The sequence below is a fragment of the Diorhabda sublineata genome, chromosome 1 (genome assembly GCF_026230105.1).
Source record: "Diorhabda sublineata isolate icDioSubl1.1 chromosome 1, icDioSubl1.1, whole genome shotgun sequence".
NCBI classification, from domain to species: domain Eukaryota; kingdom Metazoa; phylum Arthropoda; class Insecta; order Coleoptera; family Chrysomelidae; genus Diorhabda; species Diorhabda sublineata.
In genome coordinates, this window is record NC_079474.1 from 39,446,242 (window position 1) to 39,458,811 (window position 12,570).

Below are 12,570 nucleotides of genomic sequence, written 5' to 3' on the forward strand. Positions count from 1 at the left end.
AAAGTTTAGAGATAGACCAATAAAAATTTTCTTAATTGGATATGCTTTTTTGTTTTTCAAAATATTCCCCATTTAGATAAATAAACTTTTGAATACGTTTGAATCAATTGTCGGAGTATTTTTCCATACCGATTGAGGTACCTCTAAAATATGTGATCTGAACGTATAAACTGCTTCTTCAGGTGTAGAAAAACTTTAACATGGTAATTTATTTTTGAGCCGCGGGAATGAGAAGAAATCACTGGGTGCCAAACAAAAACTGCACGGCTGATGACCCATCAATTCTATATATTGACTGTTTTTGTTTGAACTGATGTGTGAGAGTTCGTATTGTCGTGGTGTAGAATGATTCGTCATCTGGTTTTTTTGAGTTTTTCGAACACTTTTCGCAAACAAATGCTGGTGTACCATTCAGAATTGACCGTTACTCTATTGGAACGGTGGCGACATGTTCAGTTATTCCGAAAAAACAGGGGATCATTTGTTTCGAAGTGCTTCGTGTTGTTGGGTCTTGAAAGACCCATGAAGATAATTGCTTAGTTTCGGGCATATGCATAGATTCGTGATTCATCACGATCTTGTACACGTCTTTTGAAGCACCGCCTGAGTTTTTTCACCTTTTTTGCAATCGACACGAGCTTTTTGAGCGATTTTCAAATTATACGGTATCCAATGCGTGCAAATCTTTTTGACAGTCTTATGTTCATGCAATATTGAATAGGAGGGAAATAATTCCCAATTCATTCCAATCAATATCACAAGCGTTTAAGTACTGTATAAATCATTAGATATTAATGCAACTATATCATTTTGGTTCTTAGCATAGGTTTTTTTTCGAAAATAGTTTAATTATTGTCAGGTTATTTCATTGCTCACTTTCCATTTACTTAATATTTTCACTAGACGATGGATCCATATAAAACTTTTGCTTATAGTGTCGAATATTATTTTTCTCTGTTCTGTTTTTGGTTAGGAAAATACTTTTTATCCTCAATCAATTTTACTGGAATCTACTATTTAAAGATTTATTGATAAGGAGCTACTTTGATATTTGTATATTTTGAACCGTTCTTTGACTCACCCTTGTGAATTTTAACTCATGTGAATTCTCTGCTGCTCACTCAATTTGAGCTTATCATGGTGACTGCTAATGTGACTTAGTGATTATTAATATCCAGTTCTCAAAAATTCAACACGTTTTTTCGATTTTGAAATTAGTGAATTCTTTTGTGTCAACAAAAATGTTTAAATTACGTGAAATTTATGTAGACTTCGATTTTTCAGTTACGTTAGGGTTGTGTATCGCTAAAAGAAATTTCAAAATGAACAATTAGAATTTTATGCACTAGACTGTACCATCAATATAGATCACACATTGAGACTTCTTGCACCTCCAGAAAATAATTACTATTAGGAGGGTATTCTTACAGTATATAGTTTTTTTCTACCGACGTTCTGGGTGCTGTCTTTTATATCATCGCAACTATGTGCAATAGAGTCTAGAGTTAAGAGATCTCCAGGTACGAATCCCACTTTAGTCTGAGGATTCAGGATATAAAAGATGTAGGAATTTCTTTTAGTTACCTTTAACTATATATTTCTCAAAACCAGTGTAACTGGAATTTTTGGAACTGTTTGTGTTATTCATATTGAACACACTGTTTACACCGCCTCTACACATACACTTACAATTAAGCTTCCTCACTCGTGTTTCGAAAACCAAGTTATCGTCTTCAGCGACAGTGTAATTGTGAGTGTTGGTGTAGTGATAGTGTAAACAGTAATAGAGTTCTTTTCATGTTTATCCATGATTTTTTATCTAAAAAATTGATTGAACAAACTACTTTAAAATAGTAGGTTTTATTAACAGTTGTTCCTAAAATTTATCCCATTGTTTATATATGTCAATTAACAAATATACTTATTATATACTGATTAACGTGTTTTGTAGTGAAACCAAATTTGGAATTTACATGTCTGATATTCTAGCCTATTTTGATTTTTATCTCCATTCATATTTTATTCATGGTCAATTATCTTCAACCAATATCAATAAAAAATCCTACTAATGAAAATCACTTTCAAGTCAATGTGTTTTCTTTGTTATATGAAGTTAAAACAAAAATATGGACAAAAATAACATCAATATTCCGAAAAAAATCTTGTAAATTAAGTAAAATAAAGAAGTGATGGAATGTCCGAGAACGGTAATAGTTTCGTAGAAAAACCTTCAATGACATACATATGCATGGTTTTATTTTCCTGGAAACAGAATTAATTTACCCCAATGTGAAGATCACTTGTACTACGAGTACAGGTCGGAGCTTTGATATTGATTAAAAAAAAACATGGGCGCTCATCTGGCTTTATGCAACACTTGATCTTGATATGAAAAACATCTGAATGAATATATTGAACATTTTAATAAAAACCATCGACCCTTTATTGACTTTATTGTGCCCACTATTAGAGCTACGTTCAGACTTTAACAACGGCAAAACCTCTAGATTATATAGCATATTCTCGTATCACCGAAAGATAGAGAAATAGACGACGTTTGTGCTTCTTTTCTGATAATTCTGTAGTTCTTTTGATCCTTCTATAACTCTTAGTGCTTATTTTGATTTGTGTTTTTGTGCTTTCAAGATAATAAGAGCCTGGCGATGTTGAGTATTTAATACTAGCCAAATACTCTAACGACTGCTCATGTGATTGTTTATGAACCATTCATAGACCATTTAATATAGTATTTCTACCAAAACTTGAGTTTTGTGTGGCTTTTCCAGTCTTCTGTCTCACATAGAGATGCTCACTTGCTCTATAATTTCGTCACTGAGCAGATTCGCTGATCAGTTGTACTTAGTTAGGAAGAACCAGGCTCTTGCTACTATCTTTTCATCATCTTCCCTGGATAATAGTCTCATTAACTGATTTATTTATAAACAGATGAAGAGAAGAGCTCAAATGTAGTCGTTAGGACTCTCATTCCCCTGCTATTCATTTTTGAACTTTATAATAAAGAGGGTATCATTATAAAATTATGGATAATTTACGAATAATTGTTAATTCCATTGGCAATCATACAATAGTGATTCTGAAATCAGTTAGATTTCGCGGCCGAGTGGTAAAAATTTTGAAATTCCTGTTAAAAAATTATTAATTATCTGAAAATTTAATTTTCTTACGTTGGGTTCATTTTCACCTTTTGGATTAACATTTTTCTCTTAAAATAACTTCCATGAATCATATTGAAATGAACGTTTTGAAGCAAGTTTCGAAACTATGTCCTCTGTTTTTTTAGGAAATTGGAATGTAATTGCGCCTTTTCTAAACTGAGAGTTATCTGATTCGATTAACATTTATTCCCAATTCGTATTAAAACGCATCTAATTAACATTATTACAATTGAAATACTGCTGCTGATTACTGTTAAGCCTCAATTATCATTATATCTTATGTACATACAAACTAATCAATTCATAGATATTATCATCTATCTCAGCGGCCGCCTATGGCAAAAGCATATTTTCACCCCCAAAGTAGAAAATATGGTGCAAGATAATCAATATTTCAACCCAATCCTAGAGTTTAGACACAAATACAGCAGTTAGAATTTTCTATTTTTATCATAAATTGCTAAGTGATTGTGAGAAATGGAACATGAAATTTGAAGAAGATAACACGAAGTTCATTGTATCTATAAGTTTGTTTTTGGTTTTCAATCAATAATATTTGTTACACACCAGGGTTTCAACTTTTTATTAATCGAAATTAGCAAAAGAAAAGGTTTATAATTTTTATGTTTAAATTTTGACGTATTTATAAAATAATCTGTCATCTTCTCCCTTCTATCGTGCGTTATTTATATTTTTGCTTCATTTGGCTTCGTTATTTGTTTGTGAATGAATTAGTAATCTTGGGAAATAATTCGATACGCTCCTGAAATTATTTTCCAATTTGAACCACTTAATTAAAATGGATTTTTTTCAGCCACAATAATCAATTCAAATAACCGTTATCATTTCCACGTGATAATGAATATTTTTTGCACAAATACATATTTTTGAGGTGTGATATGACATTTTTCATATTTGAGACCTGATAAATATCATTTGTATAGGATTAATTTTACTTATTATATTAATTATATTTAATCAAATTGAATTAATTTTCTTTTGATGAATCGAAAGAGACTTATAATTTTTATAACAAATGTACTATTGAGTTGTATATAATTATATACTTATTACCTGATATTTTGATTTGGATGAGGTACAAGATAAGAATGTGAAAAGCGAAATTAATTGGCTGAACAAAAAAGAATATTTATCAATTAATTTTATATGGTGTTATTTTATAGCAAATTCTTCTCGAATTTCGTAACATTACAGATTTCCAATATCTTCGACATAATATATGTTAAGGCCAAGTTATAGGGGAATATAAAATAAACTCCACTTGAACATTCTATTTAATATATATTCGAAACTGCTTCTTAATATAATTTTCTTTTAATGGACATCCTCGACAGTATTTTTTTATTCAATCTATTGTACTTGAGCTGAAAGTATAATCTATTGGTATCATTATCACAAACAGCTGAGAAAATAAACTTTTTTATTCAATCATATCAACGAACAATAAGAAAGAAAATTATAAAGGTAAAAGAGAAATGGCTTAATGAAAAATGTGAAGAGATAGAAGAAATAGAACGAAAATATGACAATTTCAACATTCATAAGAAAGTTGGAGAAATAGTAGGAACCTGAAAGCAAAGACCGAGTAGCTTATTAGTGGATAAAGATGGTAAAATAATCATAGACACTCAAAGGAAATTAGAAAGATGGACAGAATATATACAACAAGTTTTTGATGATAACGGAATAGTAAGATCATCATCAGAAACAAGAAATTTTGAAGGTGGATTAGATAACAAGAATAACAAGGCACCTGGACCTCACGAACTACTTAATTTGTTTGATGAAAACCAATTACAAATATTGGCAAATCTTCTTAATACTAATTATAAATTATCAGATTGGCTAACATCCTTTTTCATAACAATCCCCAAGAAGACAAATGCCCAAAAATGCTCAAGACATTCTTGTAAACAATAGAATATATCGAGAACTGGAGGAGGGTATGAGTGACACTCAATTTGGTTTTAGAAGTCGACTTTGTACTCGAGATGCCCTTTTCAGTTTTAATGTATTAATCCAACTCTGCCTTGATGTAAACAGAGAAGTTCATAGTTTACTGATTACGAAAAGGCTTCTCATACGAGTCCGACGTGAAGAATTGATACAGATACTGAAAGAAAAACAAATAGTTTACAGAGACCTCAAAATCAAAGAATCACTTTACGATAACTAGACAGCAAAGATGAATGTAGCGGGAGAACTAACAGAAGAAATACATGTAAAACGTGGAGTAAGAAAGGGTTGCATATTAACATCAATACTTCTTAATATATAATATATTAATTATAGGTAAGCACTTGCAGAAGAGGAAGCGTATATTCGAGTAAACGGAGTAAATAACATTAGATATGCTGATGACATTGTCTCAATAGCGAAGAATATAGAAGAACTTCAGAGAATTACAGAAAAGGCAAGGAGAGTCAGCGAACAGTACCTATAGGCTACACATGAATTTAAATAAAACTAAATACTTGCACTTCTTTATAATGCAAGATCAGAATTCACAGTTAAAAATTGGAAGTAACCACTTTTAAAAAGTACAGAAATACAAATATCTAGAGACTTGGATTAATGCGAGAAATGTAGGCACTGAAGAGATTGAAGTAAGAATCAAAATTGCTCGCGGTGCATTTTATAAAATAAAAAACTTCTTTCCATGTAAAAACTTGAATAACGATTTGAAAAAGAGAATGATAAAATAGAATCACAAATGAAGTTTTACGCAAAATGGCGACACAAAGGGAATTATTGACTACTATAAAAGTCCGCAAATTAGAGTACTTGTAATGACAGAATTCCAGAGATTGATTGTGCCGAGAAAGATAGAGTGAAAGAAAGGTATAGGACGACGAAAAATATCATGGTATAACTTAAGGTAGTGGTTTAACTGCACCTCAAACCAATTGTTGCTGTGAATAAAATACAAATAGTCAAGATGGTCGCCAACTTTCGTCCTAAGACGACACTTTAAGGAGAATATTCAATCATATAACACAAAATACCTACCTTGACAATCCAAGCTTTCCTTTCCTAACCCTTTAACTATTCTGTTCGTCGTAGAGTGCCTTTGATATGACGTGATCGATAAGGCTCAACGTTCACTAATGACTTTTATTTTAAATGTAACAAATTGTATAGAACAAATCCTCAATTTTGATAAATTATATGCTTTCAATAGTTAGTTTGGTTAGGATAAAAATGTAGCTTATTCGACTTTCACTTTAAATATTTTAAGTTATTGGCAAAAATTGATATTCATGTACTTCAAGACGATTATGTCAAACCAAATTTAGAACGTCTCCCAATTAGATTGGCGTCTGAAATCGAGAAGAAAACTCAAATAATACGAGTAGATGAATCGTTTGTGGGCTAATACAGCATGGCGTATTGTGAAGTTTCATTATATTTTTCTAGAGATATGTTATTGCAACTATACATTGTCATAACTCCAATTCCTTTTGTTTTCTTTCCAGATCGTTCATTTTTGGTAGCTAACAGCAGAGAAGGACAATGTCACATAATATATTGTTCAGACGGCTTTTGTCGATTGACGGGATATTCCAGAGCAGAAGTTATGCAGCGCCCGGCTTCATGCGAATTTCTCTGCGGTCCTCTAACATCACAACAGGCCGTCTCGAATCTCAGGGAGGCCCTACAAGATGGCGTCGAAAAACACGCGGAGATATTATATTATCGGAAAGATGGTAAGTTGATGTATAACTATATTGTGAGTGGATTTAAATTTTCAACAGTAACCACTTGTATCGAAGTAGTGAAACTGAACTCATTTTCTTCCAATCATTTATAAGGTAGAGTTCATTCGATACGAAAGGAAACATTTAGCTAGATTCAAGATGTTACTACCTCTTTGAAAATACATTTCTTAGTTACGAAAAACTACGTTATGCTACCAATATGATATAAATTACAATTCAACTAAACAGCTACATCATAAAGAATGAGAATAAGACTAATACACTTATATGTGGAAAATTCATCTTGAAAATATTGAAATGAATTTGAGACTTATAACTATTATTTAACGCATTAAACAATTAACTCCAATTGCATACTCTTCCATTTATAGATCATATACCTAAAGATTAACCGAAAACTGATGAAAGCTATCGAAGTTTTTCGACCAATATTGCGTCAGTACGCTGATTAGAAGTATAAATTTTTAAATACACTATGGTGTGTTTCAATAGAATGTGGTTTTAAACATAAAACAATTCGACAACTGAATGGTTACTTTGGAGTCGACAAAAATATTCACGAAGTATCAAGACATACCGAGAGTCAAACAGAAATATATTGTATTTGGATGAAACCTGTTTTCATACATGCGACGCCGACGTAGTTAAAAATAGCTGGGTCGATGATTCTGGAAATTCTGTCTTAAATACTCATTAGTCAAGTTGAGGACGAGTAATTATTCTTTAATAATAGTATAATAAACAACGTCCGATAACGAGAGCAAAAAAAGTTGAAAAAAAAAAGAAAAAATATATTTCAAATTATAAATACAAATTAATGACAATAAATAAATTATGAATAAATAAAATAATCAATACATGAAATTGAACAGTTAAATATTATCAAATCATTCTTTTGGAATTTCATTCAATTTTAGCAGTTTACAAAGTCAATTTGCATGTGACTAGGATAGCTTTCAAGTGCTAAGTGGAATTTACGTGCGCATAATAAACTTATCGCACTCAAATAACAGTTTCATTGACGAAAAAACTATTAAATAAATAAATAAAAAAAATTACCTTTTATTCACAGGAACAGCAAGCATTAAGATATTGCTTATCCAGCATGAGTAATAATAAAAAGTTATAATTTGAAAAACAGATATTTATATATCAATTGCAAGACTCATGGTAACACCTTATTATGACTACAGCCATATCATTTTATTTTATTTCAATTCTATGGAAATGGTGCCTCAAAAAGAAAACAAAGCAAATATAATCATTCACCTACTTTAAATACGTATACGCAAAGTTATATCAGAAGTTGACATTGATGTATAGAAAAGTTGTCTTGAACACGTAATAAAGAGAAAGAAACCACCCGTAACGTCAATAGTAATTAATCTTGACGATTCCATTCTAGACTAATAAGTGCGTTTGTTATTTTTCTTGATATTCTATATTATAGAGATCAATACATCAGATTTGATTGTAGAAAGAAAAAGCGAATAATTTAAATTCTATATTTCCCCATCCAAGAAAGATTGTCATTCGGCTTGTTACACTTTTCTTCAAACATAGCCGCTACAAAAATAACCGTAGAAACACTGCGAATTTGACGAAAAAACTCCAACAGATAATTTGGCTGAGACAGGTTTGAGCATCCTTCGTACAGACCGGACCTCACTTCTAGCGACTTTCATGTTTTCTTACATTTTTAAATATTTTTTTGGTGGCCAACACTCTAATGATGGTGACAAGCTGAAAGAATATGTTACCATGTAGCTGAAAACACAGGCGCCAACCTTCTATGAAAAAGGCATATTAAAACTTGTGTCACTCTGTGACAAGTTCCTACAGAATTTTAGAAGCTATGCTAAAAATTAGTTTAATTGTTGAAAATTTATGTATAATCTGATATGTACATGTTTTTTTATAGTATAACCGAAGTTACTTCGTATTATTTCTAAGATGAGCAATTAGGGTGAAAAATCAATTAGTACGGGCCATTGAAATACGCATTCACTGAATATTATAACGTTGATACTGATATTAGTAGATATCAAATAAACAACCGGCTTAAAATATTGGCGAAAATGTTGAATTGATAGTAAGTAATGGTATGAGGTGTAGTGAAAAAAATACGGTGAATAATTTCATTCAAAATGGAAGAAAAAGGTAACACGGAATTCGGATTAATTTTCTCAAGGTACTGCTAATAGACTAGTATTGCAGTGGTAGTGTGGCATTTACAATGTCAGTAATATTCTTCCTTTTCTACCACATTTTCTATATTTGAAAAGAGCTATAAATAGTGATTGTTAATATTTATGTCATGAATGAAAAATTTATGAAAAATGTACCAATAAATTGTTGGATGCATTTGAAAGCATTGAAATTGCTAGATGTAAGAGTAGCTTAAATAGGGATAAAGGGCCAATTCCTTACAGCCCACTCTATAGTTTAGTAGGCAAGGAATGAATGTGAAGATTCCCGCCGATGAATTTTTCCCGTTAGAATTAATTTTCGCGGGAGAAGGTTTATTGGAGGGAAAATTTAGTATGAAAAAGGTAAGTCAAGTCATTAGATTTTAGTTTTCCTTCAATCTCTGAAGACGATAACTTGATCGAATCGCGCGTCGGACAGTGTATTGATGAGTGTTGGTGTAGTGGTGGTGTAAACAGTATATTCAGTATGAATATCGCCAACGGTTCCAGAAATTCCAACTTAGATGTGCTATGATGACAAAGAAGGAAGCCTATTTTCTTTCGCCATTTCTCACCATATCGTTTTTGTCAACTATTAACTTGAGCCACGTTCTCAAAAACCCATGTGTTCTTTAGGTCTTAGTAAATCCAGGCCATTTCTGGTCATTAACAGATTGACTTTTAATTCTAAATCATACATACTGCTTGTAAACAGTTATCACCAAATACAATTTTAATATTCTATGAAATTCTTTAATCCTTTTTTTTAACTGAAACAAAACTATTAATGTGTTGGTCAAGACCCATATTTCATTATCGACATAGTCAGCATGATTTTACAAGCAGCTGTAGAAGAAGAATGATAAGCCAGAACAATATAAAACACATGAGTGTATGTGGTATATAATACTCAAACAAAAGATTTGGAATATATATATATATATATATATATATATATATATATATATATATATACAGTGCTTTTCAGATAAAAGTATCCACCTTTAATAACTTTTGTAATACTGGTATTTAGAAAAAATTCAAAAACACGTCAATTTATGTTGGAAGGGGCAAGCATTATGGCTTATTTAAACTTACTGGAAAAGCCACCCCCTCACCCCTAGCAGCATCCCCTTTATTTTTTTAAATTACTTGTCATATTTTTTATGTAAAATTTGGATACTCCTCTTTGAGCTGATTTCAAAAATGTATAATACTTGTAGGTTAAAGTGGTTAGTTTATGAGATAAACAATTTTTCTTTTAAGAGCACAAATTTTACTTATTATTTACTTTCACCTTATTTGCCTGTACTAAAATGGGTTGTACAACAGTTCAAACTCTTTAATCTTTTTAACTGTGCTATTTATTATGAAGTTACAATAAGTGTTCAAAATGAGTACCATTCACTTCCATACAATGGTATAATCTATTTTGAAATGCCTCTCTGACATTGCTTAATACGGCTGGATTTAATTGTCGACATTCATTTTCTATCCTCTCTCGTAAATCATCCAGAGATTCTGGTTGGGTAGCATAAACTTTTGTTTTTAAATACCCCCATAAAAAGAAGTCTAGGGGTGTTAAATCCGGTGACCTAGGTGGCCACTCCATCATCTGCCCCCTTCTACCTATCCAACGAGCGGGGAATGTTTCGTTTAAAAATTGTCGGACAGGCATAGCATAGTGTGGGGGAGCTCCGTCTTGTTGAAATACCAGTAAATCTTCGGAAAGGTTATCATCATTTTCTATTATTGTTGTAATACGTGGGTCAATCCCTTCCCTGAGTAACTCAAGATATGATTCACCATTTAAATTTCCGTTGATGAAGAAAGGTCCGACAATGTGGTCACCTAGGATACCACACCAAACGTTTAACTTTTGGGGATGTTGTGTATGGAATTCACGCATAATATGTGGATCACTTTCAGCCCAATATCTACAATTATGCCTACTTACTAAGCCATTTAATGACCATGAGCATTCATCAGAAAAGCAAATATTGTTTAAAAATTGTGGATTGTTATTGATAATTTGCGTCATTGATTCGCAAAACTCTAGACGACGATCAAAATCATCTTCATTCAACTCGTGCACCAACTTAACTTTGTATGGGTGGTACTTGAATTTATGTAGAACTCGGAAAACTGTAGAAGATGAAACACCGATCGCTCTACTTGTTGTACAACCCATTTTAGTACAGGCAAATAAGCTGAAAGTAAATAATAAGTAAAATTTGTGCTCTTAAAAGAAAAATTGTTTATCTCATAAACTAACCACTTTAACCTACAAGTATTATACATTTTTGAAATCAGCTCAAAGAGGAGTATCCAAATTTTACATAAAAAATATGAAAAGTAATTTAAAAAAATAAAGGGGATGCTGCTAGGGGTGAGGGAGTGGCTTTTCCAGTAAGTTTAAATAAGCCATAATTAAAAATAGGTGCCTGGGCCATGTGTAGAGAGAGCATTTGAAAGTGGTTCAGATCGTATAAAATTTGTCACGTTCTGGTTGAAAAGTGGAAATTATCGTCCAGTTATGGAAAAAGAAAACAATTTCTTGATAAAAATGTACCTCCAGGCAATTTCTTTATATCCAAATTACTTCTTGTGGTCTTTGACTACGGTACGTAGTATAAATAAAAGGGAAGAGAACAAAAAGCATTCACGGAATGTTTTTTCATGCAGCAATTCTCAGTATTTTTGAACATAATCTTAGAAAGCCACACTGTTATGATAAACTCTTGATTTCTGTTACTATTCTGTGCGATATAATAGTGATGCACAGAATAGAACGCTAAGTAATAGCTCAACCTATAACGGAATAAAAATAAATTTAGTATTTACCAAACTCAAATAAACAATAATTATATGATCAATAAAATAGTCGTTTGTGTGTGAATTCTGTAATAAACAGTTTATATATGAATTGAACTACCGGATTGAATTATTCCTGCCAATCATAACTAACAGAATTCGATATCCGCAAACAATTATTTTTCAATAGACCAAACATGAATCAATGTTAGTTTCGTTACTTTTGTGATATTGAATACGTGGTCCATTTTTTATTCTTTTATTATATATTCTAATCAAAAAATTGCTATATATAACATGAAAAGAATTTAACAATCTGAATTAAATCAATCAATACTTTGTAAGTGATGGCTTACCATATAGAATCAGCCATCATTCCACCCAATAGGAAAATTATAGTTTGCAAAGCAAGGAAATTTATTGTTTTTTCCTCAATTATCTGTTGATGACCGTGTCTTGGTGGACAACCAAAAACTCATTTTAATTATCATACCCCGACTGTAGATTGTTTTGAGGAGTCGTTTTGGCTTTACAGCCTCTCTGCTCTAAACCTAGAATATATTTTGTATAAGACTCTAAATCTTATTGTTTGCGGCAAGACTCCATTGAGACTTGAGATATTCGTTCAGTTCGTTATTGATGTGGAATCTC

General features: G+C 31.6%; 1 protein-coding gene across 1 annotated transcript in view; it reads left to right on the forward strand.

The window, feature by feature from the left end:
* Positions 1 to 12,570, forward strand: part of LOC130451640 (potassium voltage-gated channel subfamily H member 6) — a 280,003-nt gene that overhangs the window by 25,523 nt on the left and 241,910 nt on the right. Inside the window, exon 3 of the mRNA XM_056791206.1 lies at positions 6,674 to 6,904. Coding sequence (XP_056647184.1) covers positions 6,674 to 6,904 — 231 coding nt within the window. The remainder of the gene's footprint in view (positions 1 to 6,673; positions 6,905 to 12,570) is intronic.